The sequence below is a fragment of the Argiope bruennichi genome, chromosome 5 (assembly GCF_947563725.1).
Source record: "Argiope bruennichi chromosome 5, qqArgBrue1.1, whole genome shotgun sequence".
Taxonomy (NCBI): domain Eukaryota; kingdom Metazoa; phylum Arthropoda; class Arachnida; order Araneae; family Araneidae; genus Argiope; species Argiope bruennichi.
The window spans coordinates 129,666,123-129,692,004 of record NC_079155.1 but is presented as its reverse complement, the minus strand read 5'-3'; the positions used below and the strand labels follow the sequence as shown (position 1 = coordinate 129,692,004).

General features: G+C 25.9%; 1 protein-coding gene across 2 annotated transcripts in view; it reads left to right on the top strand.

Annotated features, from left to right (window-relative positions):
* Nucleotides 1-25,882, top strand: part of LOC129968767 (serine/threonine-protein kinase mTOR-like) — a 132,784-nt gene that overhangs the window by 75,850 nt on the left and 31,052 nt on the right. For both annotated transcript variants that reach the window (XM_056083002.1, XM_056083001.1), the window contains exons 33-42: nucleotides 99-199; nucleotides 3,232-3,347; nucleotides 9,664-9,741; nucleotides 10,536-10,643; nucleotides 12,299-12,424; nucleotides 12,989-13,120; nucleotides 15,750-15,862; nucleotides 16,862-16,979; nucleotides 18,207-18,374; nucleotides 20,912-21,009. In XM_056083002.1, coding sequence (XP_055938977.1) covers nucleotides 99-199; nucleotides 3,232-3,347; nucleotides 9,664-9,741; nucleotides 10,536-10,643; nucleotides 12,299-12,424; nucleotides 12,989-13,120; nucleotides 15,750-15,862; nucleotides 16,862-16,979; nucleotides 18,207-18,374; nucleotides 20,912-21,009 — 1,158 coding nt within the window. The remainder of the gene's footprint in view (nucleotides 1-98; nucleotides 200-3,231; nucleotides 3,348-9,663; nucleotides 9,742-10,535; nucleotides 10,644-12,298; nucleotides 12,425-12,988; nucleotides 13,121-15,749; nucleotides 15,863-16,861; nucleotides 16,980-18,206; nucleotides 18,375-20,911; nucleotides 21,010-25,882) is intronic.

The following is a 25,882-nucleotide window of genomic DNA, read 5'->3' as shown; positions in this document are numbered from 1 at the left end:
TAATATCTTTGAATACTTATTTTAGAAACTTCTAAAAGAGCATTTTAAATCCAGAAATTTATTATTTACTTTTTGATATATTTCCTTATTTTATATAGGGGCCAACTGTATCAACTGTCCACTGAAACATGGCCAACTGTTGAAGATTCGGTTAAAACTAAAATGGCTCCTATTGCTGCTGCAGCAGCTTGGGGATTAGGTAAGTTATTAGCTATATAAAAATTAGTTTTCAAAAGCAGGAGTTTTTTTTCCATGTATATTATTTTTGAAAAACTTATGCAGTTTTTATACAATTGGAACACTTAGCATCAGAAAGAGTTGTTTTCCTATTAAATGTCTCCAATCCAGAATAATAAAATAAAAGTTTATTTTTTGATTAAAAGATTTTTTTTCTTTCAAAAATGAGCTATAAATAATATTACTCATGAGAATTCAGAAGTGGCTAATCTTGATGTATATTTCCATTAAGAAATTAATAGCAATAATGCCTTTGAACTGTTGGACTTGTATGGGGAAGAAGAGACTTTCAATAAATTTCAGAGATTCATGAGAAAACCTTTTTGTTGAAGTGGTACCTTAGAGCCACCAGAACAGAAAACAAGAATTACAATCTTGATAGATTTTGGCTCACTTAAAAATAATTCCTCTCGTCAAGCTGGAAGGCATAGGTAGATTCCTCATCAACTAAATTACTATTTTTAAATTCCTTTCAATCTTTTAGACAAAAGCCAAAAGGAATGGTCTTCCCAAAACATTCTGATATATCCACCAATTAATTATCTCCCTTTTATCATTGTGTATCTTGGATAAGGCCACATATACTTTGAATAGCATTCACTAATAACTTGCAAAATAATTACAAATTACAGAACTTTGGCATGAATACCATTTTTACTGAATCTATTTTGAGAATATGTGTTTTGGGCATATTTTTTCAGACTGATTCACACCAAAATTTAATTATAATTGTAGCCACTAGACATTATAATGAACGGCATTGAGTTTATTAATTATTTCATTTGCATTAATGAGAATGTACAGACCGACAGATAACCACTTGGCACATTTGGTTCAAAATTTTATAAAAATCTCCATTTTAGATCCTAAACTTGTGTACTAAATTTTATTTACATCGCTCTTTTCATTATGTAATTATTGTGACAATTTGTGCTCAAACTGGACAAACAGATTTCCTTCTGAATAGAGTATGCTCAATATTTGATAGAAATTTACACATTTGGTGTAAATACCATATATGAAATTTCATTTGTCTGCCTCAAAGCTTCTTTGAGTTATCACTGTTACAGACAGACTCTCTTATAGACATACATAATGGCAAATATTTGTTTTTTGGACTCAGAAAAATCCAAAATGAAAAGTTTCATCAATATCTGGAATTTGAATTTTTTTTTGACAATTACAGAACCTTCTCTATACTTCACATACAATGAAGTAAAATTGAAATATTACATATGAAGCAATCATACGTAATGCTTATATTGCTATCCAATAATTCAGTATTTATTGCAAAATAAATACAAATATTACAAAAGATAATATATAAATCTAAGCTTGTAACAAATTTTATGTTATTGAAAAGATTCAAAGTTTCTAGAAAGGGCCAAAAGTTTGTATTAGTCAGCAAAAACTGTAACTATGTATTTTAAATCTATTTGAAGAAATTAACAACCATTTGAAAATTTCCTTGCAATTAATTGCAAACAATAACATATTATAACAAAAAATACAAATCTATTGTTTCATTTTTCATTTATATTAGAGAACGAAAATTGTCTGCCATAATTAATATTGTTTCTAAGATCTTATCTCATACCCAGTTTAATATTTCAATTATAACTATTAATTGGGGTGAGGGAAAATTTACCATCACCTTAAAAAAATATGTATTTTTTGGCATTTGTGTATTGATTGTGTGCCATTAGCAAACTTAAGGCTTAACTGCATAAAAGTACCCATACTTGTATTAAAACTGAGATATTTTAATACAGTATACTCTCAGTAATGCAATCGACATCAAACCAAAGGACCATCAAATTAAAAGCACCATTGAACTGATTGTTTTTACATAATATTGCCATTAAATCTTTGTCCTTCTTTATTTTATTTAGTTAGTTTGATTCAAGCTTTTAACTTTTTCTGTATGTGCATTTAAATGATTTCAAAATTGGCAACATAAAACAGCTGAACATTTCTTTTGCCTTTCTTATCTCACAAACTCTTGCAAGCAAACATCATCTAAGCAACTTTAATCAAGCCCTCAAGTATTTTGATATCCATTAGCTGTAACTTTTTTGCTCAAATGGGATAACAGCCTTTGTCGCTATATCCTTCACTGTTTATATTAAAATTTAAACAGTCAAAATTAAACTTGAAAATCACTTTTTAACTCGAACTTTAAAGCAATTGCAACTATTGAAAAACTTTAATAAAAAAATTGTTTGTCTTAATGTGACACTAATTTGGCTAAATTTGATTTATTTTTCTATCTTCAATAATAAGGAAGTTATAGTGAAATGGAAATTTCAACATTTTTACCCTTTATGAGCTAGAGGGCCCATTTACAAACTCATCCGAGGTTTTTAAGAATTCTTACAGCGTATTCCAATTTGGTTAAAATCCAAACAAAATTGCTCAATTTATCTTTTTTAAAACAGGAAAAAATCTAAAAATCTGTGCGTATGTGTAACTTTTGAACAAAAGGTAGTTTTGAGTTCTAGGGCGTATGATTGGTGAAGATTTGCATACATTTTCCCAAAATTGTGTCTTGAGGACCATTGCAATAGGTAGTCTTCCTATAAGAAATCTACCTAAAAGCATTACAAATATAGAAGGCTACCGACTAACAAAATGAATTCTAGCTTATAAGACTTCAAGTAAAAATAAATATTAACGAGCAATAAATGTATTTAAGGTGAAGAATACATTAAAAACTGCTGAGCGAAGCTCCTCTTTGTTTTGTTTATCTCTCTTATTTTAGTATGTAGTACTTTGTATAATATGCATGAAAACTACATTTTTCTTTCAAATATATGTTTTTGTCACCCAGGTTTGTAATTAATTGAGATTCTCTTGTACTTATATACCAAGTTAGATCCTGATTTTTGAACTGGCATTATTCAAGATATTAGTGTATTCATGAAACAATAATAAGTCATTTAAAAACATTTATATGTCATTTAATTCCTTTTAATGGCAAGAGGTTTTCTGTAGGCCATTGGGAAAGCATGGAGGAGTATACCAGAGTCATTCCACGTGCCACCACAGACAGTGCATTTTATCAGGCTATTCTTTCTATCCATCGTTCTGATTTTCATGCAGCACAGCAGGTAAGTGATATCATTAATTAAATACTTTCAATTTTGGAATTTTTGTGTGTGTGTGTGAGTAAGGCAAGATGTGTTTGATAATGTGAAGTATCAGATTGGGTAAATTTCAGATTAAGACAGGGTAAGAATTTAAATCAGGAGCTTAACAAGAATGGGACATGCAAGATGATTATCCTAGGCATTAATATTTTCTTTCAAAATGTAGATGGCCATAAAGGTTAAAAAACCTTTTTGCAACTTCAATTGAAACTGTTTCTCAAAATAAAGTAAATTGTTTTATGCTCTTATATTGGTGACCAAAAATCTTCTGTGAAAGGAAAGCTTGTTAAGTTCCAGCTACTATTCCAGGGTTTCTCATAGTATGTATGATCCTTATATAGTCTTAGATAGTCTTTTTCATATTCATAGAACATTGGTTTCTTCTAAAGTTTGGGACTAATAATGTTGGCAAAAAATATTATTTTTCTTTCCAAAGTGGGGAGTGAAAAACATTGAAAGAAATATTTCTATGTGATTGATAAAGTTTAAAATGCTGTGGTTTTAAATATAAAGTAAACACAATAAATTTTTCCAGAAATAAAAACTATATTTGATGGCATTGTAAAGCAGAATTCAATTTCATATCATCAGTAAATTTCACATTAACCTTAATATTTTTTTTTTACAACAAAGCTTGCAGACAAATTCAGAGGAATAGTTACTGGACACTTTGAAACTGACGTTAATATTTTAGAGATAAAATTTTGTGTATTTAAATATTAAAATTTTTGGTTACATTATATAGATATTGAAATTGAATGCACATAATATCAAGATTTGGACTGGATTAAAATTTTAGCTTATACAAATCTGAATTAAATTAGCATGCTCATAATAATACATTTATTATTGCATCTTGAACTTATCCACCATTTTGACAAGGGGTGATTTTTACAGCATAAAATTCTCACATAAATGAAGTTTAATTTCACTTGTTATTATAACTACATTAAATTTTAATAAATAGCAGAAATTTGTCTCTCTTAAATTTAGTTTACTTGAAATTACCATATGTAAAAAAATTAATTAAAAACAAAATTAGAAACTTCATTAGAAAGCATTTCACATCTTTCTTTTAGGATACAAGACAATGAGTTCTCATAATATGTTTACTTTATTCCAGTCATTCATGCAGGCACAAATCGACATTATAAAAGCAGATTAGGAGATGGATATTCTTACCATTCCAAAACTATATCTTTTATCCTGAAGCACAGCAAAAATTTAAAAAAAAAAAAATCCTCTCACTTTTTTGAGCTTAAATAATCAGAGTGGGTGATGCCATCTATCCTTTTCAACACAGTCTACATCACCATCTCTGATTTTCATAATATTTGTCACAAATGGCTATTTATATTGATTTGGAAAAAAGGCTGATTTCATGCAGAAATATCATTAAAATACATAGGAAAGCTAGCCTGAAAAGAAAAAGGATTATATTAATAAATCTAAAACAAATCATGCAGACATATAATCTGCTAGTAATACCTTTTATCTCATATTTTAAAAACTTAAAATGCTTGCACTTTTTAACTTTATTGTCATAAAAGTTATTAAAAATAAATGCAGTCTGTAAAAAATATGCATATAATACTGATATAATATTAATTCTGATGTTCCAATATCAAAAATTTCTAATTAATATTTTTTAGATAAATTTGCTGGCCAATACAAAATAAATAAAATTTAAAAATAAAGATAATAAATAAAAAAGAGCCTCTGTTTTCACAAAAGAAATTTTACAGTGAATGGAGATTGAATACTTTAATACTACAGCTTATGGAAAAGAACCTTGTGACAGAATGGAGGTAATATGGAAATCAAATCTGAATCTGCAACAACTTTTTGAATGGGCAATTGAAAATATTATTAAAGTAGATTTTACTATTCAACCCAAGAGGAATATACTGAATCAAAATTGTTCTTGTGAACTCATTTTGATTTAGCAATGACTATACAAGGGAAACAGCAGCACTAATACTATGTTCATTTCTGAAACTACATATTTGGTGAATATTTTCCTAATGATGTGCAGGGTGTGGAGATAAACTGAAATTAAAAGACAGATCAGACTGTGTCACAGAGGAAAGAGAAAAGCAAGTATAGCCATCATGCAGAAATTTGGAAACTTCAAAGAAAAAAATTTTGTAATCTAAATAACTTTGAAATAGAGTTGGAAATTTCTCCAGGAGTAATTCTGGATTCCCATTTACAGTCTGACTACATCAATCCTTCCATATCATTCTTTTTTCATAGAAGATTTCTATAAAATAAAAGCTGCCTAGTATCTGCTGGCACATTTTTTTAAAAATAAGACTATGAAGTTGGCATGATAAAATATATAATAATTAAATAAAAATTAAGAAATTTATAAAGTTATTTTATTTATTTGAACTCAAGCTAAAAAAAACAGCCATGAAAAAGACATGGGCTATGTAAAAGTAAGACCCTAATAATGTGAGAGTGTTAAATTATAAGACATAAATAAGACTAATGTAAAAGGCAAAAATGTTAAATGGCAGTATTTAAAAATATATTATTATATTCATTACGAAATAAATGTAGAAATGAAAATTTCAAGAAAATAACTTTACCACTGGAAGAGTGACAAATGCAATTAAACAGTAAAATAGGCATAAAATTTCAACAGAAAATATTGTTATAAATTGTGTTTAAATTAATTTAGAAAAAAAATGATTAAAATCAGAAATTTTCATAAACAATTTTTTAAATTTTAAATTTGTGTAAAAAATTGTTTTTATTCAGTGATATGCTCTAAAATTGCAAATAATAATAATAATAATTCTACACTCTTCTTAACCTCTTTAAGGGGCTGTAAAAGGTTTCAATAGTGCAATTAATTCTTTTAGCTGCAAAAGAAAATGCCACATGTTTTTCCCCCTAATTCTATCAAGGGAGTATGGAATTGTATAGACTTTAAACAAACAAATGGACATTCAATTAAATATATATGTAGAAAGATTAATAATAATTTATCCAGTTTTTCTAAAATCTTTCCAATGATTTATTTTTCTATAATCTTAGGGTAGTAGTGCATTTGCCTTTCACAAATATAAGTATTCAAGAGATGATCATGAATATCCACACCTTCTTTACTAGCATTATAACCTAATATCATTTTTGACTATTAATATAGTCTTACGTATTGAAATATCTTGATATATTGCGCTCATGAGAATGCATTCTTGTTTTTTGAAATGTGATTCACCGCTGTTAAATCATCTAAAAAGTAAAAGCTTTGCATTTATTTGTTATTTGATCATGAAGTTCTGGATTTTGTTGGAAGTAAATGGCTTGAAGTTCTTGATCTTCAAATTGTTCCCTCTTCAATTTATATTAGATTATTTACAAATTGCATACCTTGAGTTTTTTCCAGTATTTTTTTATTATTATTATTATTATTATTATTGTAAAAGACATGTTTAGAATCAATATTGAATTCATATTTTTATTTCATATAATAGGTGATTTACATGGTATATGCTGATTAAAAGACAATTGCACCAACAGAAGTATTGTTCATCTTCTGTAGCATTACCATTTATATAAAATTATTTTATCTGAATTTCAATCCATTTTCCCAAAATTTCCCAAACAGAAAAAAATTTAACTGTGCATCTTTTTTCCTTGGCTAGTTGATTTATTATTTAAATAACTACTTTAACAAGAATTTATTTTTTCTTGTTGAATTAGTAACATATTGTGCAATTTTTTAAGTACAGTTTTAAAAAAATAGTATCTTATCAATTGACCTGAATGATACATTGATGCAATCTGGGGAGGAAAAAAATGGAGTGAAAATATGAGTATATATTAGTTCAGCAAAAAAAGTAAGAATATCCACACTGACAAACTCACAAAATCTCTTATCAAATTTTATTAATTAACATCATTTGTATATTTAGTTGAAAAGCATTTTGAATCAAATGGCACATGGAGAATGATAAAGATAATCTCAAAAATTTGCTTTCCTTTTAATTTCCAATTTAACTTGCTGATTTTTTCATTTTAATTTTTGATGTGTTCGGGTAAAACAAATCTCACAGTTATATTTGTTTTGCCCTAGGTCAAGAAGGTTTTATTAAATATAATTAATTAGATCTGGGAACTGGCAAAATTTAGATTTCAAATTATATTTGGCATGAAAAGTTTTGTATGTAAATAAATAATATAATCAATTTAATTTATAGATTGTGTGAGAAAATAGAAAAAAAAAAAAAACTACAGGCACAGCTTTAAATATGTTTATTTTTACCTAACTAACCTAAACCCAATATGTTAGATACAAAAAAACTCCAAACTAATATATTTTTCAAAGTTAAAGTTTTACAGTCAGCATATTATTAGAAACATGTTTGTAAAGATATAAAAAAAAAAATGAAACCGCTTTTTTCTGTAAAATTAAAAAATTCAGATGTTCAAAATTTATAACTATTTTTGCTAATATTACATATGTTTATTAATATTATTTTATTAATAAACATTTCATAAATTTTATAAAAATTATTACTAGGTGCTAACAATTATTTTAGATGTTTCAAATAACTTTTTTTTTGTTTAATGAATATTATCAGGTGTTAATTTTAAAAAATATATATGACTAATTTTTCTTGATTTCAAGTACAATTAATTTGTTATTCAGTTTTATGATATTATTTGCTTAAATATGTACCTTATGTTTAGTTAAATGGTGTACATTTATTATTATTTAAAATAAATTGAAGACTGACCTGATAAATAATTTTCAGATTCTTTTGAAAGTCATTTCACTTAATGTTCTTTAATTTTTGAATATAAGGGCCTAAATTAGCTGCAAAGTATTCAATATTATTTCCTTTTTAAAAAAAAAAATATTAAATTTTTTTCAAGTACCAATAAAATTTTTTTTGTGTAGCAAAGTTTTTTGCTTTTAAGGAGTCTTTATTGTTTATTGATTTTTTTAAGCATTTGAAGAATGAAACAAATTAAAAAAGTAAACATAAGTTAGCTGGTTTTGTGAAATTAATACGGTTAAAATGATAGATGAATCAAATAATCACAGAGTGACTAATTTGTAAATGTTAATCAAATGTTGAAAAATTATTATGTATTATTTAGGTTTAATTCTAGTTTTAATCTCTGTATCCTGTGGTATAAAGTTTCATGGTAGGGAGGATGCAAATTTCTGTTTAAAAGAAAGGGGAGAAGGGATACTGTTTTGGTAAATGCTCTGGATATTAAAATGGTGGATCCCATTTTATGTAGATATGTTTCTGAGCTGAATTGAACTTCAAGTTCTGATTTCTATAGGAAAAAAAATCTATTATTGTAGAATGTTTATGGTAACTAATTTTGCCATCAAATTTGTCTGATGATTAGATATTTCGATTTGAGTTTTAATTGTAGACAAACTCAAGGAGGCTTAGAAAACTCAAGGAGGCTTCTTTATCCTGTATTTGTACTTCTGTATCCTTTGAATTTGTATTTTGTACTATGAAATATAGCTTATGCTGCTTATTGTTTTGGAGTTGATTTCTGTGAATATGTAAATAAAGGAAAATGTTTACTTATTATAACTGTTTTTAAAATAATATAGATTGGTAGCTTAAAAAATATGGAGAAATATTCAGAGATATTCAATATTTTTGTCTCAACCAATTGTCAAGATTGCAAACCCGTTTTTATAATAACTAAAAAAATTAATAACATATCAACTTGAAAGTCTTTGTCATATCAGGTTGAGGAGTCTTTGTTGTTTATTGAAATTATTATTTTATATTATTAAATTATTATGAAATTATTTATTTTATCTTTCTTTTATATGGAATCACTTTGGAATTTTTTAGATAATAATTGCTAAGTTGTATTGCATATTTGCTTTTTTGCATATTTTTCATAATTTTTTTGCATTACATTAGTTTAAAAGAAATCCCCCAAAACTAATTTTCTATTGTTATCTTTAACTTACCTACAATATTTCCTTCCTTGAAATGCTTAGAAAAGTCATATTTTTATTTTAAAGCTTTGTGTCACTTAAATTTAGATATTGAATTCTCCTCCACCTCTCCATGATATAAAAGTTTTGTAAGTTACAAAATCATATTTTTTTCTTCACAAACTTTAAAAACATTTTGAAATAAAGTAATCCTTTATAGTTGTACATTGTTTTAAATTATGCCTTAAAAAAACATTTTTTTTTTTTTTTTTTGTGTGTGTGTGTGTGTTTGTTTGTTTGTTCGTTCGTTCTTGATAATTTATTTTTCTATCAATTTTGTAGTTCATTGATAAAGCTCGTGATCTTCTTGATACAGAACTTACTGCGCTTGCTGGAGAAAGTTACAGCAGAGCTTATGGAGTGAGTAAATAGCTCATAAAATTCCTAATATGCTAGAATTTTTTTATATTTTTTTACACTTTTTTAATAGTAATGAAATACTTTAATATTTTTAGAATTCAATTATGAATTACTTGCATTCCATAAATGCTAGTAGTGAATTTCAGACTTAATATAATTATAATTCATTACTTTAAATGCATAGATACCATATTGTTTATGAATGCATTATAATGAATATTATAATGAATATTATAATGAATTAATGATTAAAAAGTAGAGGTAATTTAAATAAAAAATTTCTATTTAAATTCACTTAGAAAAAAGGATGTTTATGAAAATTAATTTAATTAAAATCATTCATGAATGAATTCTGAATGAATATTCTCATAGATGCCCAGTTTTCTGCTGGAAATTTTTTTTTTCTTTCCTTAACATGAAAAAGATGAAGTCATTTACTTGAAAGAAACAGTTCTAATGCCATTATTGTACATGAATTTTTTTTTAAAAATTGCTGGGAAAATTTATTTTATTTTTATGTCTTGATAATGTGTTATGGTAATTATTATAATTTAACTTTACATTCTAGTTACTAAAATAGTTCTTTTATTCAATAGTTTATCTTATATTGATAAATAATATTCTTATATAATCAATAAGTGATTATATAATGTCTTAATAAATGATTATAGAACTAAAGCTTTAAATGCTTTGCTTGAAATCTGTTATGTTAATATTTGCAGTTACATGTAAATAAGTTTTCAATTTTAATTTTTATTTAATTTTAGAAAACTAATTTTTAAAAATTTTTTAAGGCAATGGTACATGTTCAGATGTTTTCTGAACTTGAGGAAGTTATCCAATACAAATTAATTCCAGAGCGTAGAGAGGCTATTAAACAAAAATGGTGGGACAGACTGCAGGTAAAGTCACTAATTTTTTCTTTACTTTTATATGAAAGATGTAAATTGGTCAATTCTTATCTTAATTTGCAGCATCATTGCAAAAAAACCTAGAATGTAAAAGGAAAATTCTTTGTTTTACTTATTTCTTATGAAATGTTAAATTTTAACTTATTTTATATTAATGTTATCTATATATATATATATATATATATATATATATATTTTTTGTGAGAATGGTATACTGTTGAAATTACTTTTTTTAATGAAACATTAAGGTTTTTTTAACTATAAAATTTATTTTAAAAAAATATTCTTTTTTATATTATTATAATCATGTAATAAATGATCATAATCGTTACATGCTAATCAGCTTCAATTAAATCTTATTGATATTTCCTAAAGAAGGTGCTACACAGCTTCCAATTTGAGCTAGGTCTTTACACCATCTTATTTTTGTAGCTTTATACTAGCTCTTTTTGTTCTATCTATAGCTTCTTAAATAAAGTTATGTACTAGTTACAGTCTCAGAAAAAACATTAGTATCTATGTCATTGAACAGCTAAATCCTGATTATTTTATGTAATGCTTTTTCATTTTCTTTTTCTCTCAATAAAATATTAAATACCAAAATTAAAATGATTTACCACTTTTATTTATAATAATATGTGAGCAAATTCAATAGCACATTGACTGACTTGGATTAATTTAAAAATTATTAAAGAACACTATGTATAAGTATTGAGCATGTTAGATATAATGGAATTATTTTTTATAATCTCACGTGAGTAACTATTAAAATTAAAAAAAAAAAATAGTAAAACAGCATTACTACTTTTTTTCGTGTTCTTTAGCATTGCAGCATTGCTAAAGGATATGAAAAAAAAAAATGTAGAAACAAGGAAAATGGTTTAAGGAAATATATTGCTACAGTATTTGCATATAAAATAATTTATCAAAAGTTTCAGAGCTTAGAAAAAAATTCCATAAAAATAAAAAAAATAAAAAATTTAATCATTATAATTAAAATAATTTTTGTGTGATAATATTTCTAAAATTTTATTAATAAAAAAAAATGGCAAATTTTGCTCAATTTTTAATTAATTTAAATTTAAAGAAAATAGCAATGAGGTTGGAACTCTATTTTCCAAAAGTATATCTGTTGCCAAATTAAATGATTCTGTATCCAGTGCTTTGTAGACCAACAACAAACATATTCTCCTTTATTGTTACTAGAGGTAGAGTGATGTGTTTACTGACTAGCATTTGATAGAATGCTAAAAAAAAGTTAAGATAAAAAGGAAACTTGCTGTAATTCAAATAATTATTCTGTGTAGTGGAAACAGAAGTAATTTTGTTGTAATAAAATATCTTTGCAATATTTGCTTGCTTGATTTTAGTTCTCAGGCAAAAATTGTTTTAATATTAAAAAAGGAGTTTAATAAGCAATATGGTAGTTTTATTTTTTATTTTGACTATCTGTTTGCTTCTACTTATTATCTGCTTGGGACATAGAATTTTATCTTTGTGCTGTCGTAAATTGTAAAAAGTACTGCATTTCCTAAAATAATGTAACAAATTGTAAACTGTGTATCCTTTGAATGCAAAACAGTTATGTCTATTGAGATTGAAGGTCAACTAATGTTTATTTTTAAAAAATCTTATTTGTATTTCAGGGATGTCAGAGAATAGTTGAAGACTGGCAGAAAATTATGCAGGTACATTCCTTAGTTGTTAGTCCACAAGAAGATATGAGATCATGGTTGAAATATGCTAGCCTTTGCAGAAGAGCTGGAAGACTGGTAATTGATGATACTCTCTTTTTCACTGAAATATGCATATTTTTAATCTCCTTCCTAAATTGAAATTTTATGATTATATAAAATTGATTCCATAGAATTATTATTGAAATGAAAATATCTATTTTGCTATCAGTAGAAAACGGAGTTTTATTGTTTTCCATTCCACTAGAAAAGTATTATTCACTATCATTTCTCTGATCTATAAATGATGTTGAATGGTCATGATTTTAAAATCATTACTCCTTTTCATTAAAATCATTCATATTTTAAATGCTCTGTATTTTATTGAATGAAGATGCCTTTTATTGGCATTTTTTGAATCTTGTTCTGACTCTTTATTTTACTACCAAATTCAGTGGCCTGAATGCTATATGTATTATCATTTTTCTTGTGTTTTATATAAGTTTCACTTATTTAACAATAGCTGAACACACTAATTGAATTATTTGAAATTAAGTATTTAGTTTATTGTTTTGTGTTCTTCAAAAATATGCCACATAAATGTGAGTTTTCTGTTATTTGAAAGTACCTATTTTTTAATTAAATAAAATACAATACTTTCAGGCTATGTCTAATCGCACATTAGTGATGCTACTAGGAGCTGATCCGTCTACAAATCCCGATGTTGCTCTTCCCTGCATTCATCCTCAAGTGACCTTTGCATATATTAAACATATGTGGAAAAGCAATCAAAAGGTTTGTTGAGAAATTAAGTAAACAAGATATATTATTTAATGTAAGACAATTGGTTTTAATAAACTTCTGATTAAGATAGGATGTATAATTTAATTGAACGCCTTGCTTTAGTATTTGTTCTTAATGCAATTTTTGGACTATTTAGTATTATTGCCAATTGGCTGATTACATGACAATAATGATTTTAGAGAAAGCATATAAATTTTATAGGGATTAATTAAATGGATTATTATTTCAATTTTGATGTTGTTTTAAACGACAGGTAATGTGGACACCTAGAGAGATTTATTTCTACCTGAGTGTTAGTATGAAGTGTATTATGAATATTCTTGTTATTTTGAAATTGATTTTTTGTATTAGAAGAATTAAATAAATGAATTTTAATACATTTATATTCTAATAAAAAAATTACTGTCTTTTACTAGCGATTACTGTCTTTTTCAAATGTGGAACTTACTATATTTTTGTGTATCTATTGATAAATTATACTTTTATCAAAATAGAAGTGAGATGAAATATGATATATTTGTTTTTACCAAGTAATATATAGAAATATTGCATAGGTTTTGGGTTAAATAAAATAGTACTGTTGCAAAAAGAAAATGAAAATCAACTATAAAAAAATAATAACTAAAAAACTGTCCTATCTTAAAATTCTAGAAAAATACTCTTCTGACTAATTGCTGTCACTACCTCTTAGTGGAATAAAATCATCCAAAAGTTATAGGACTGGATTCTGAAATAAAAAGCCCTGTACAAAGAAATATTACTCTGTACAAGCGCTACATCAATATTTAGAATTAATTGAATTTAGTATTAAAGATCTTTTGAAGTTTGAAAAGATGCTGTGATGAGAATGGGTTGATTTTTCATTCATAAATTACCATGGCTATAATAAATCAGGAGGATTCATGTTATTGTATTCAATTAAAACAGAATATCCTGTGTTCAGGTAACCTCATCAGAGGGTTTAAATTGATGAAATGAAAGCAGGGTCTATTTTATCAAACACACACATTCATTTAAATTTTAATACTAATACATATATAATTAAAGAAATTCAGTACAATTAGATTAATACCACAGCTGAACTAATACATCGCCATCTTAAAAAAATAAAACACAAAAGTGTACACACGCACACACAAAATTTAACTGAATTATTACACTTTAGTTAGATAATTTAGAGCTAAATTGGATCAACTCTTGCTTGCAATTACTTCAATGCAACATTAAAAATATAACTTTATCTTCATGAGCATCTTGAAAATGCTAAACTCAAATATCAATCCTTTACTTTTATTTTATTTATTTAATAAAATTTTATCTTAAAAATTATCAATTAATGTGGTCACTAAAGTTACCTGCCTTTTAGACATATATCTTCAAATCCTTCATTTTTATAATTGAAAATTAATTCCTCATTTTGATTAAATTTAAAAAATTCAGCCAACTAAGCATTCTACGAACAATTTAAAGCGCCTTAATTTTCAGGTTATCACTCTGTTCTACAAAGTGAATCAGATTATTTGTCATCCCTTAATATTATAATTTATTATATGATTATGATAAAACATGCATGAAAAAAATATTTACAGAATGTAAGCTGATCTTTTAAAATTGAAATCAGAATGCTTATTATTATTTAAGACATTAGATAATTCCTTGAATATGATAAATACCTTAAATTCAAAACAACACTTTTTTCATAATAATCTTGCAGCAGTTCATAGAAATATGTGTGCATTTAAAAACTTTGTGTATGCATGTATCACATGGAGATCAATTAACCACTTGTTATCAGTGTATCAGCAAAAGGTTTAATTGAATATGTAAATTTCTTTTGGTATTGAAAAATAAAGTTATGGTGAAACAATTTATAGTTTCTTCCAAATGAATCTGGAGATGAAAATGCTGAAATTAAAGTATTTAAAAAATGTTTGTTCTTATGTTTTTGGTATACTCTAGTTGACACAGTCGGTCTTTTTTGAGGACAGCCAATGCTATTTTCATTTTTCTTAAACTATAAGTGCATTTACTTAAATTGTCGTGTTTCTATAGAATGTAAAATTATCTATCGAGAATGGTGGTTTTGAAGTATTTTTATACATTGTTAGTTTACAAAGCAGCTGAAAGACGAAGAAAAAAATTAACAAGGTTGTCCCAATTTATGGTAATGACTAGAAGGGATTAGAAATCTAATCACAAAGGGAAAGTTGGGCTGAAGAAAATGCCAGCTAAAAATAGTGGGTGTCCAAACTATGAAATAAACAATTTTGATTCACTCTAAGAAAAATAGCATTTTGTTCGAAACCGATTTAACCTTTGATATACAAAATTCACAGGTCTAAAAAGTCAATGTTTTTGTTTTTTCTCCTCATACAGCTGCTTGGAAATGGATAAACCCTTTTCTCTCTCTCTCTCTCTCTCTCTTTGCTACTCATTTATTTTTCTAAAGAGATTTTGAAATTAAATAATGCATTAAAATTATTTAATAAGTAATAAATATTTTTTACATTCTATTGTTTTCGTGATTTTAAATGTTATTTCTTTATGTATAAAAAGCTATTTTATGTATAAGCTTTACATATAAAATCTTTTTTAATATTCTTTACTTCTCTCTGTGCAGGAAAATGCTTTTAACCAACTCTTAAACTTTGTGAATGTATCTCTTGTTTCCCAAGAGTTCAGAAATATGAATAATGGTGGACTTTCTCCTGAAATTACAAAACTCCTATCAAGGTATGATTATGTAACATTTTGTTTATTGTGCAGTTTCAATAATAAAAAAAAATTAATTTTTTATCTGTTAATTTTTTTAATTCATTTTTTTAAAACTACTTTTATTTAACTTGTTCCATGTTTATAAGTGTGGAATTTTATTATTTATTTTTGACCAATTTCCAGTTTGCTGAAGGTTTGTAATTTTATATACTTATGTGTTCTCAATGCTAATATTTTACTGTAATTAATTATAAATTTTATACTTCTGGCAACACTTGGTTATGTGCTTGAAAGTAATAGATTTTATTATTTATTTTTTTTTAATTCTCCAGTATTGTTAGAATAATTATCTTTATTCTTTACTTTTATATTAGAACTGTATGAAAATATTCATAATTTTATTTTTAACAATTTAAATAAAGTCAGATCCTATCTCATACATGGTATTGCAACTTACCCTGCTGTTACAATAAAAGGATAGAGAGAGGAATCAAATATGAAGTTTATATTTTTTTATAAATTACATTGTCAAAGGAATAGGCAGTATTTTCTTTCACTACATGTAATTCATGTATACATGTAAACGTCTGTGAGAGCTCTCTAATATTTTCTTAGTCTGCATTTTGAATTGTATATATATATATTTTTAAGTTGTTTTATACTGCATGTTAATTATCTTAACTAATGACATTACTGGCATACCTATATATTTAGTGCATGATTGATTTAAAACACAAGAGAAAGAATAGGGACTATACAAATTTAAGATTAGATGTAGTTAATTTTTTCTTCTTAAATTCTATTTTATTTATTTTTCTTATCTTCTGAAAGATTGACTCAATACAGATAAGTAACAGTAAATAAAAACAACCAAATTTATTTCTAAATGTAAATAATTTTACATCTACCGCTACAATCTGTGGTATTATTTATTACTATGGATTTAGAATATGAATAACTGGTTGGAATTCTCACAGGCATATAGACACATATTTCTATCTACTTTTTCTATCAAAGGTGTTACTTGAAATTAGGAGAGTGGGAAGAAAATCTGCATGGCATCAATGAAATATCCATTCCTCAGATATTACAGTTTTATTCCCAGGCCATGGATAAAGATAGAAATTGGTACAAGGTGAGAGATTTCAATTATTGCATTTTATGCATTGATTGAATTAGATTTTATCACAAAATTATTAGAAATAAATAATGTATTGTTTTAAAATCTTTGTAATTTTTTAAAAAGTCAACTGTAAAATTTCTATTGAAAATTATGATTCATTGATTGCAATTCTTTTAGAGTTATTATCATCAATATTTAATATGATTTGAACACACACACACACACATTTATTGTAATTTTATTTATTGTATTCCTATTCATTAAAAAAAATTAGCATTGATTTTGTTTATGAATACCCCAAAATGTCTTCTTTTTCTAATAAATTTGTTATTATTTTATTATATGCTGAAATTTTATTACATTAGATGTTCTGATATTTATTCTACTATTATTGATTAACATTTATTTATTTATTAACAAAAATTTGGATTTAAAAAAAATTTATTTAAAATTTTTGTTAAGAAATATCTTAAATTACTGTAGCATATTTTTGTTCTCAAAATATTAGCTTTAAAGGTTGAATAAAATTAGAATTACTGGAAAGATACTGTGGAATTTAAATAATGTGCATTTTTTTACTTTAAAATTAATTTTAAAAAATTATTTTTTCCCGTGTCTTGAATTTTCTATTAATATAATGCTAAATTTTTGTCCATAGTTAAAATTTATTTTGGTTAGTTCAAACTCAAAACTAAACTTTTAAAAATAGTTTTTGTTGATTAAATTCATCTGTACCTTGTGTCACTTAGTGATTGTAGTAAGTAGTTTACTTTCGAGGCATTTATTGCTGTACAATATTTTCATTCAAAGGAGTAATAAGATATTTCATATACTTTTTTAATGGTGGGGGAAAGACTTGAACATGTCAGATGAGAATTGTATTGTTTGTTTTGAAGTGTTATTTGCATATACAACGTATTGTTGCATTTAAAATTATTATACATTGCTGTTTGTTAAAATTACTTATTTGCCTTAATAATTACTTTTGAAGGTCTTTAGATTATTTTAATTACAACTTTTATTACTTTATTTATTAAAATCCTTAAATATCAGAAAATTATCCTTATCTGCTTTTTAATTCATTACTTGCCATTAATTCTTATTGCATTCATTTTTATGTTAGTTTTTTTTTTTAATTCAAATGTTTGGATAGTTTAAATTTTTACATCAGCTTCTAATTAGTATTTTAGTTAATTCTTCTAAAATTGGAATAATCAGCATTTCTTGAATTATTTTAAGGTGGCACATGCTTGGGCTTATATGAACTATGAAGCAGCATTGTTTTACAAAAACCAAGAGCAACAGAAGCATATGCAAGAGAACCAGATGGGATCTGGTGAAGGCATGGATCTTTACAATTCATTATCTCAGGATCCCCCAAGTTTAGGGTCAATTAAAATCGCTTCGGTGAGTACTAATTAATTTATTATGAAATATTGAGTAATTATGAAATTATTATCAGAAGGGAGAAAACCTTTTAGGGACAGAATTATCATCAGACAAGAAAACCTTTTTAGGAGTGCCAACAAGTATCAAGATAATGATTTTTTCCCCTTATTCTTTTCAAACAATATGCATTGTTGTTTATTAAAATATTGGGAATGTTATCCCGATTGGGTCGTAAAAAATACTTACTGTGTCATACTTATTCTGACTCATAAAACATTCGAATTTCAGTGGAATTTAAAAAAGGTAAATTTTTAGTTAGGCCTGATAAATATATGTTTAACCTTTTTATGTGTTTAAGAAAAATATGCAGATTGGTCCTGTGAGTGGAAAAAAAAAATATAGCTGGATGAATTTGTGTATCAAAGGAAAATATCAAAATGGGAGAAGCTGCTCTAAAAACACTTACAGTGAAGCAGCCTCTTTAGTCCATTGCTGTCATTAATAAGTTTTTTGTGCTTAAAAGTGCTGAACTCTTGTTGAAATTTATCACTTGCACCCTGTTTTCGTCATTATCAAATTTGCTTCAATTTTACATCTGACTACAAAACTATCCACATTAAAAAAAAATTTTAATTATAATATAAGATAAAAATTTAATGTTAAATATAAGTTTCCAAAGAAAGCAATAAATCATCTGTCTATAATTCTTAGTACTAACAAGGTGAGAGCATGGAGTTGAAAATTCAGTTTGGGATGAGATTTGGATATTGGTAGTATACATTTAGAATGCCCACTCATGAAAATATAAAAGCACAACAGCCAGTCAATTTCGAGAAAATTGCCCTCAAACTTTCTGCATAGCTTATATACTCTAGTCACTGTTGCCGAAGTGCAAATAGTATAGTGGTTGTAGTAGTTATCTCAAATTAATTTAACAATTTACAAACATTTTTAATTTATATGTTCTTTATTTTTTATACAAAAATAAATATTTATTATCCTATTTCTTGAATTAGAATTTAATTTTTAGAAGAAAGATAATTATAAGTATGAATGCATTTTTTTAAATATTCAGAATTACGTAAATTAAATTAACAATTGAAAGATGGTTTGAATTAATATGATAATCTTTATATGGAAAAATAAATGTCTTTTCACTTAACTGACACACATTACTGACATAATAAAAATATTTCATTAATTTTTTATTACATACAAGAGACAGTATGGTAATTATAAAAACATTTCAAACAGATAGATATATTTTAACATTATGAAAAATTCATAAATAATGATTATCCACAAAAGAAACTTTAAAGGAATCAATAAAAAAATTCATTTACCTTAAAAAATTTTGGTTTTTCTTCTGAAAATTGGGCAGCACACAAGGCATATCGTATGTTATTAAAAATTTTGAATCATCTGTTTCAGCATTCCATAACTTAACACATTCTCTCTACTTTTTCTTTTCAATTATTAACATTTTGAATGTTGCAGATATAATTTTATTTATTTCAGCTTCTCTCTTTGATTCCCAGATATAAATACTGCTTCATTGAATTATTATAAATAATTTCTTTTTTAAAATCTAAAAATTTAAAACTTTTAATGATTTTAAGATAAAAACAGTTATTTTTAAATATTTTTGTAGTTAAATTATATTTATAATTATTTTAATACTTAAAAATTTCATTATAATTATAATTCAGAAACAATATACATGAACGTAATTATTTTTCTTTAAAAAAATAAATCATAACTTATGCATTAAGAGAAGATATATTTATTTTTTCCATATAAAATTGAGTATTATATTAATTAAAACCCTCTTTAAATTGTTAATTTAATGCAAGTAATTCTGAATATTTTTTAAAAATGCATTTATATTTATAATTATATTTCTTCTAAAAATTAAATTATAATCCAAGAATTAATATAATTAATAATTTTTTTGAGGTAAAAAATGAAAAATAGATTAATTAACTGTTTGTAAATTGTTAAATTAATTTGAAATAAATTAGAAAATATATATATATGTATGTAAAAGCAAAAAAATGCTACCCCAGGATCGAACTTGGGTCTTAACCACCATACAATTTGTGCCCCAGCAACTCGTTATTAGCGTATAAGCTATGCAGTAAGTTTGAGAGTCATTTTTTCGAAATTGACTGACTATTGCACTTTCTCGAAATGAGTTTTTAACCTCATGCCCTCCCCTTGTAAGACAAAGGGATTTGAAAGAATGACTAATTCAGAAATTATATGTGCATTAAGTGAATGTATTTATACATATAATAATACTGGAAATTTAAGCAAATAAGACAAAATATTGAGTAAGATACTTTAAGTTAGTTTTTATAAAATTTTATTTTCAAAATAATAATATGATATAAATGATATAAATAATTCTATAAATCAGATAAATGGTCATGTGCATTAAAGAATTTTTTTATTTAAATATTTTTCAAATCACAGTAATGTTTCTAATTCTTTTGTCTAGTTATATAATCATTAGGGCTTTTTTTAAAAAATTTAAATCTTATGTTTGATTTCAGTCAGCAGAATATGTAAAAATTTATGCAGTACCTGCCGTGAGAGGCTTTTTCCATTCCATTGCTCTTTCTTACGGCAATTCTTTGCAAGATACACTGAGGTAAGCACTTTTTACAATTGTATTTTCTTATAAAATTTAAGTTAAAAAGAGGAGGGGAATCCATTGTTACTATTTATCAACAGTTCTGTGCTTTTAAATGTTTCTTTAAAAAATACAAATAATGAAAAGATAAGTAAAAACTCAAAAACATTTTCTAATGGCTAACTAGTATTTAAAAAATACATACATACAAATTTAATAGATTTAACTTTTAATCCTGAAAAACCAAATTTGTATTAATTATTAGATTTACGTAATATATAATATATTAAGTAATGCAAGTAAAAGACAATTTTTTTTATGTAATAATTTCATTTAGAGTGTCATTATGTATGAAAATGATATCTTATTATCATTCTTTTCAGAATATCAGAAGGGAATGTAGTGCCTTCATAAACATCTTTTCTTTCTTGTTATTTGAGTTTATAATACTAGCAAAAGGGTTAATTTAATTATATAGTAAACTCGCCTTTTATTATTATTATTATTATTAAATCATACTGACTGAAAGTTATTTTTAAATAAAATAAAATTTGGCAGATTTTAAGCTGATGGCACCAAAATAACAATTCATATTTAATAAGATATGATTCCATTGATATTATGTTTAATAGGAGATTGTAGGGATTACTTTGAATAGCTATATTTCTGAAGTAAAACAGGATGCAAATAATTCATTTTTTCTCCCTAAAAATGATATTATGAGTTTATAAAAAGCACAATAAAAGTGAGAATGCTGCATCTGCTGTCTATATTAAAGACTGACAAAGCATTTTTCTCTAATAGAATATCAAAATAGTTTCTCTTGAGTTATTAAAAGTTCTTAGCCTTGAAAGGGTTAATTACTTGCATTTATAGCAAAATGTTTTAAATTAGGTATTGATTTGTTAGCTCAGCTGAAATATGACTTCAAAAGAACATAAATCTCTGAATATTAAAAGTAATATTTACTACAGTGGTTGTACTTCCAATGATTTTACCTTTCTTTTGTTATATTGCATGTTTTCAAGGAAATAAAACTAGCAATGAGTTCTTTGAAATGATTGTATCTTTGTATTATATGTAAATCTTTGTATTATATATTTCTTTCCTCTATATTATATATAATATTTATTTGTATATTATGATATTAAGGAAAATGCTTGTTTTTTATTATTATTATTCTTTAAAAAATGTTTTGTTAATTCTAAGACTTTCAAATAGAAAGGTAAAAAGCAGGAAAAAATGAGTGTGAGAAAACATTTAAAATTTATGTAGTTTTAGAAAGGAATTTAACTGAAGCAGCATTTTGTTTTCGGATGTGTTTACACTCTTAGCTAGAGAAGGGAAAAACATGCACATTCAAAAGTTAATTTAAATTATTGGAAGTGATTAATATAAAAAAGGAATAAATTGAAATTGTGTGTGTGTGTGTGTGTGTATATATATATATATATAGTATACTGCATCATGTAAAAAAAGGAAATGTTTGCATATATAATTATAACTATGATCCTGTTGAATATTGCATTTTGCCGATTATCTTAGATGCATTAATCAGTGCTAGTAGTGTTTTATTTTTAGGACTGATCTCTAATAATAGATGATAAAAATCAAGGAGAAATTTAATTATTTTAAAAATAGAAACAAACAAAACACTTTTTTTAATTACTTCTATTGTTTGGTATTTTGATTTGTGTGGTCATCCTAATAATGGATTCTATTTTTAAAATTTAGTCTAGAATAAAAAATATTACAGTTTTTTGCTTTCTCTTTTTTTCACAAGTAGATGTCACCATAAATTGTGATTAAATATGATTTTGTGGAATTGTAATGCAATCAAATGTTCAGTATGGAATAACTACTGGTTGAAGAATACTATATTTATAACATCTCTGATAGAATTCAGTACTCCTCTCTTCCCTTTCTGTCTACTAAATTAGTATGTTTGTACTTTATAAACTGCTATTTAACTGCTACACTACTACTACTACTGCTATTTAACTACTACACTAGCAGTAAATTGAAACACGATCTTACTCCTACAGTTACATAATTTCTGAGTTTGAGTGCTGTAGGGCAAAAACAGTGTGGGAGGGGCAATCCTTTCCTTGTGCCTTTAATAACTTTTAATGTGTCTTTGTGTATGTTGCTATAAATAAATACTTTGGTTATCAAATTAATCTGTAATTTCACTGTCTTCATTCATAGTTTCAGTATTCAAAAATTATCCTTTTTTTATATCATACTAGCCGCCTTTGGCGACCAGCCGGTTCGCCAATCTTAATGTTCGTTTAGATTTTAATAATTAAATAGGTTGAACCGGAGTTTAACCCCCTTCTTCGCCAAGTTGCGATAACGCACCAAAGCTGGCAATCTTTATTATGCACTATAATTGAACATCTGCTTCTTTGCTTTTGAACATTTCGCAAGGCCGTTGTTTGCGATTTTTAAAAATTTCGCCAAGCATCGGATAAAACTCCGGTCGTACCATTAAATATTTTACGCAATTCCAACTTTAATAGATTCTTCAGCAAAATATTTTAAAACTTCAAATTTTGATAGTCATATAATTCATTCATAATATTATAAAGGCCTTCAGTTTTAGCGTGATATGTATCTCTCTAATTTTCTGTTACCCCTCGTAGAAATTATGCTTTAAATTAAAGTGTAAATGATTAATCTGCAATTAATCTTAATATATATAAATTACGTGTCACGTTGTTTGTCCGCGATGGACTCCTAAACTACTTAACCGATTTTAATCAAATTTGCACACCGTGTGCAGTTTGATCTAACTTAAAAGATAGGATAGCCCTTTTTTTTGAATTTCTAATTAGAATTTTAATTATTAATTAAAAACTAACTTTCTCGCCAAAAAAATCTTGTCATTTTCCCCACCGCCAAATGAGTACGGCTTCAGTTTTTTTTTCCCAACAGTCATGAGGCTAGGCTTAAGATTTTTTGGCTGATTATTTGAAACGATTCTATTTATTTTCTTAATGTTTGATGCATTTAAAATGAAACATTGTTAATGAATCGATCTTTCAGATTCATTCTTAAGTACTTTTGAATTAAAATGAAACAGAATAAAGGAAATTAAAAACGCATTTGCGTTACCTTAACTGGCGTTGAAAATTCAAGCATGCGCATTGTGTTCTGATTGTTGACATGACAACCATTATCAACGGATGATTTAAATTATTTTTAGGTTAGTTGCATGTTTTTGTAATTAAATTGTATTTATGTTAGTTATATATTTTTTGTATACGCTTATAGTTTTAAGTACATCGTTTTTTTAGTTTTTTTTTACCTGTTTTCAACCGATTATTTTAAACGATTCATTTTATTTTCTTAGTGTTTGATGCATTTAAAATGAAACATTGTTAATGAATCGGTCTGGTCATAATGAATCTGAGAATATTTTGTTGACAAATTCTTGAAATATTACATAAATTAGGATAGATATTCTTTAGTGCCCATAAAGTTTAAACGCTCAGTGACTGTTTTCAGTAATCATATTATAAAGAAATACTTTGTTTCAGTAAAAAATATTATTATATTAATTGCAGATTAATCCTTTTCCACTTTAATTTATAGTATAAATTCTACGGGAACTAACTGAAAATGAGAGAGATACATATTACGTTATGACTGAAGGCGTTTATAATATTATGTGAGAATTATATGACTATCAAAATGTGAAGTTTTAAAATATTTTGATGAAGAAGCTATTAAAGTAGGAATTGCATAAAATATTTAATTATTAAAATTTTAACGAACATTAAGATTGGCGAACCGGCTGGTCGCCGAAGGCGGCTAGTATAACAATATTTTTTACTGAAACAAAGCATTTTTTTAATAATATGATTACTGATAATAGAGTCACTGAGCGTTTAAACTTTATGGTCACTAAAGAATATCTTTCTTAATTTATGTAATATCTCAAGAATTTGTCAACAAAAATTTCTCAGATTCATCATGAACAGATCGATTCATTAACAATGTTTAATTTTAAATGCATCAAACACTAAGAAAATAAAATGAATCGTTTAAAATAATCGGTCGAAAACAGGTTTAAAAAAACTACTTAAAAAACGATGTACTTAAAACTATAAGCATATACAAAAAATATATAACTAACATAAATACATTTTACTTGCAAAAGCATGCAACTAACCTAAAAATAATTTAAATCGTCCGTTGGTTGTCATGCCAACAATCAGAACAATGCGCATGCTTGGATTTTCTTCGCCAGTTACGTTAACGCAAATGCGTAAATTTTTCTACGCCAGTTGGGGTAACGCTATGCAGATTAGACATTTTTAATTTCCTTTATTCTGTGTTATTTTAATTCAAAAGTACTTCAGAATGAATCTGAAACATGGATTAATTAACAATGTTTAATTTTAAATTCATAAAACATTAAGAAAATAAACAGAATCGTTTGAAATAATCCGTCGAAAACTGTTAACCCTAGCCTCATTACTGTTGGGAGAAAAAAACAATGATGCCTTACTTATTTGGCGGTGGGGAAAGTTGAAGATTTTTTTTGGCGGAAAAGTTGGCGGTGGGGAAAATGGAAGATTTTTTTGGCGGGAAAGTTAGTTTTTAATTAATAATTAAAATTCTAATTAAAATTTCAAAAAAAGGGACCCCAGGTGCACATTCTCGACCTCTAAGGTATACATGTACCAAATTTGATAGCTGTATGTCAAATGACCTGGCCTGTAGAGCGCCAACACACACACACACATTGAGCTTTATTATAAGTATAAATTAAATGTTGTGTTTATCACTAATTATGAAAATTAATAATTTAATTTTTAATTCCAGCTAGAGTAATCTATTCTTAGATCATTGTGTTGATATTTGCATTAGATGAAAAACAATG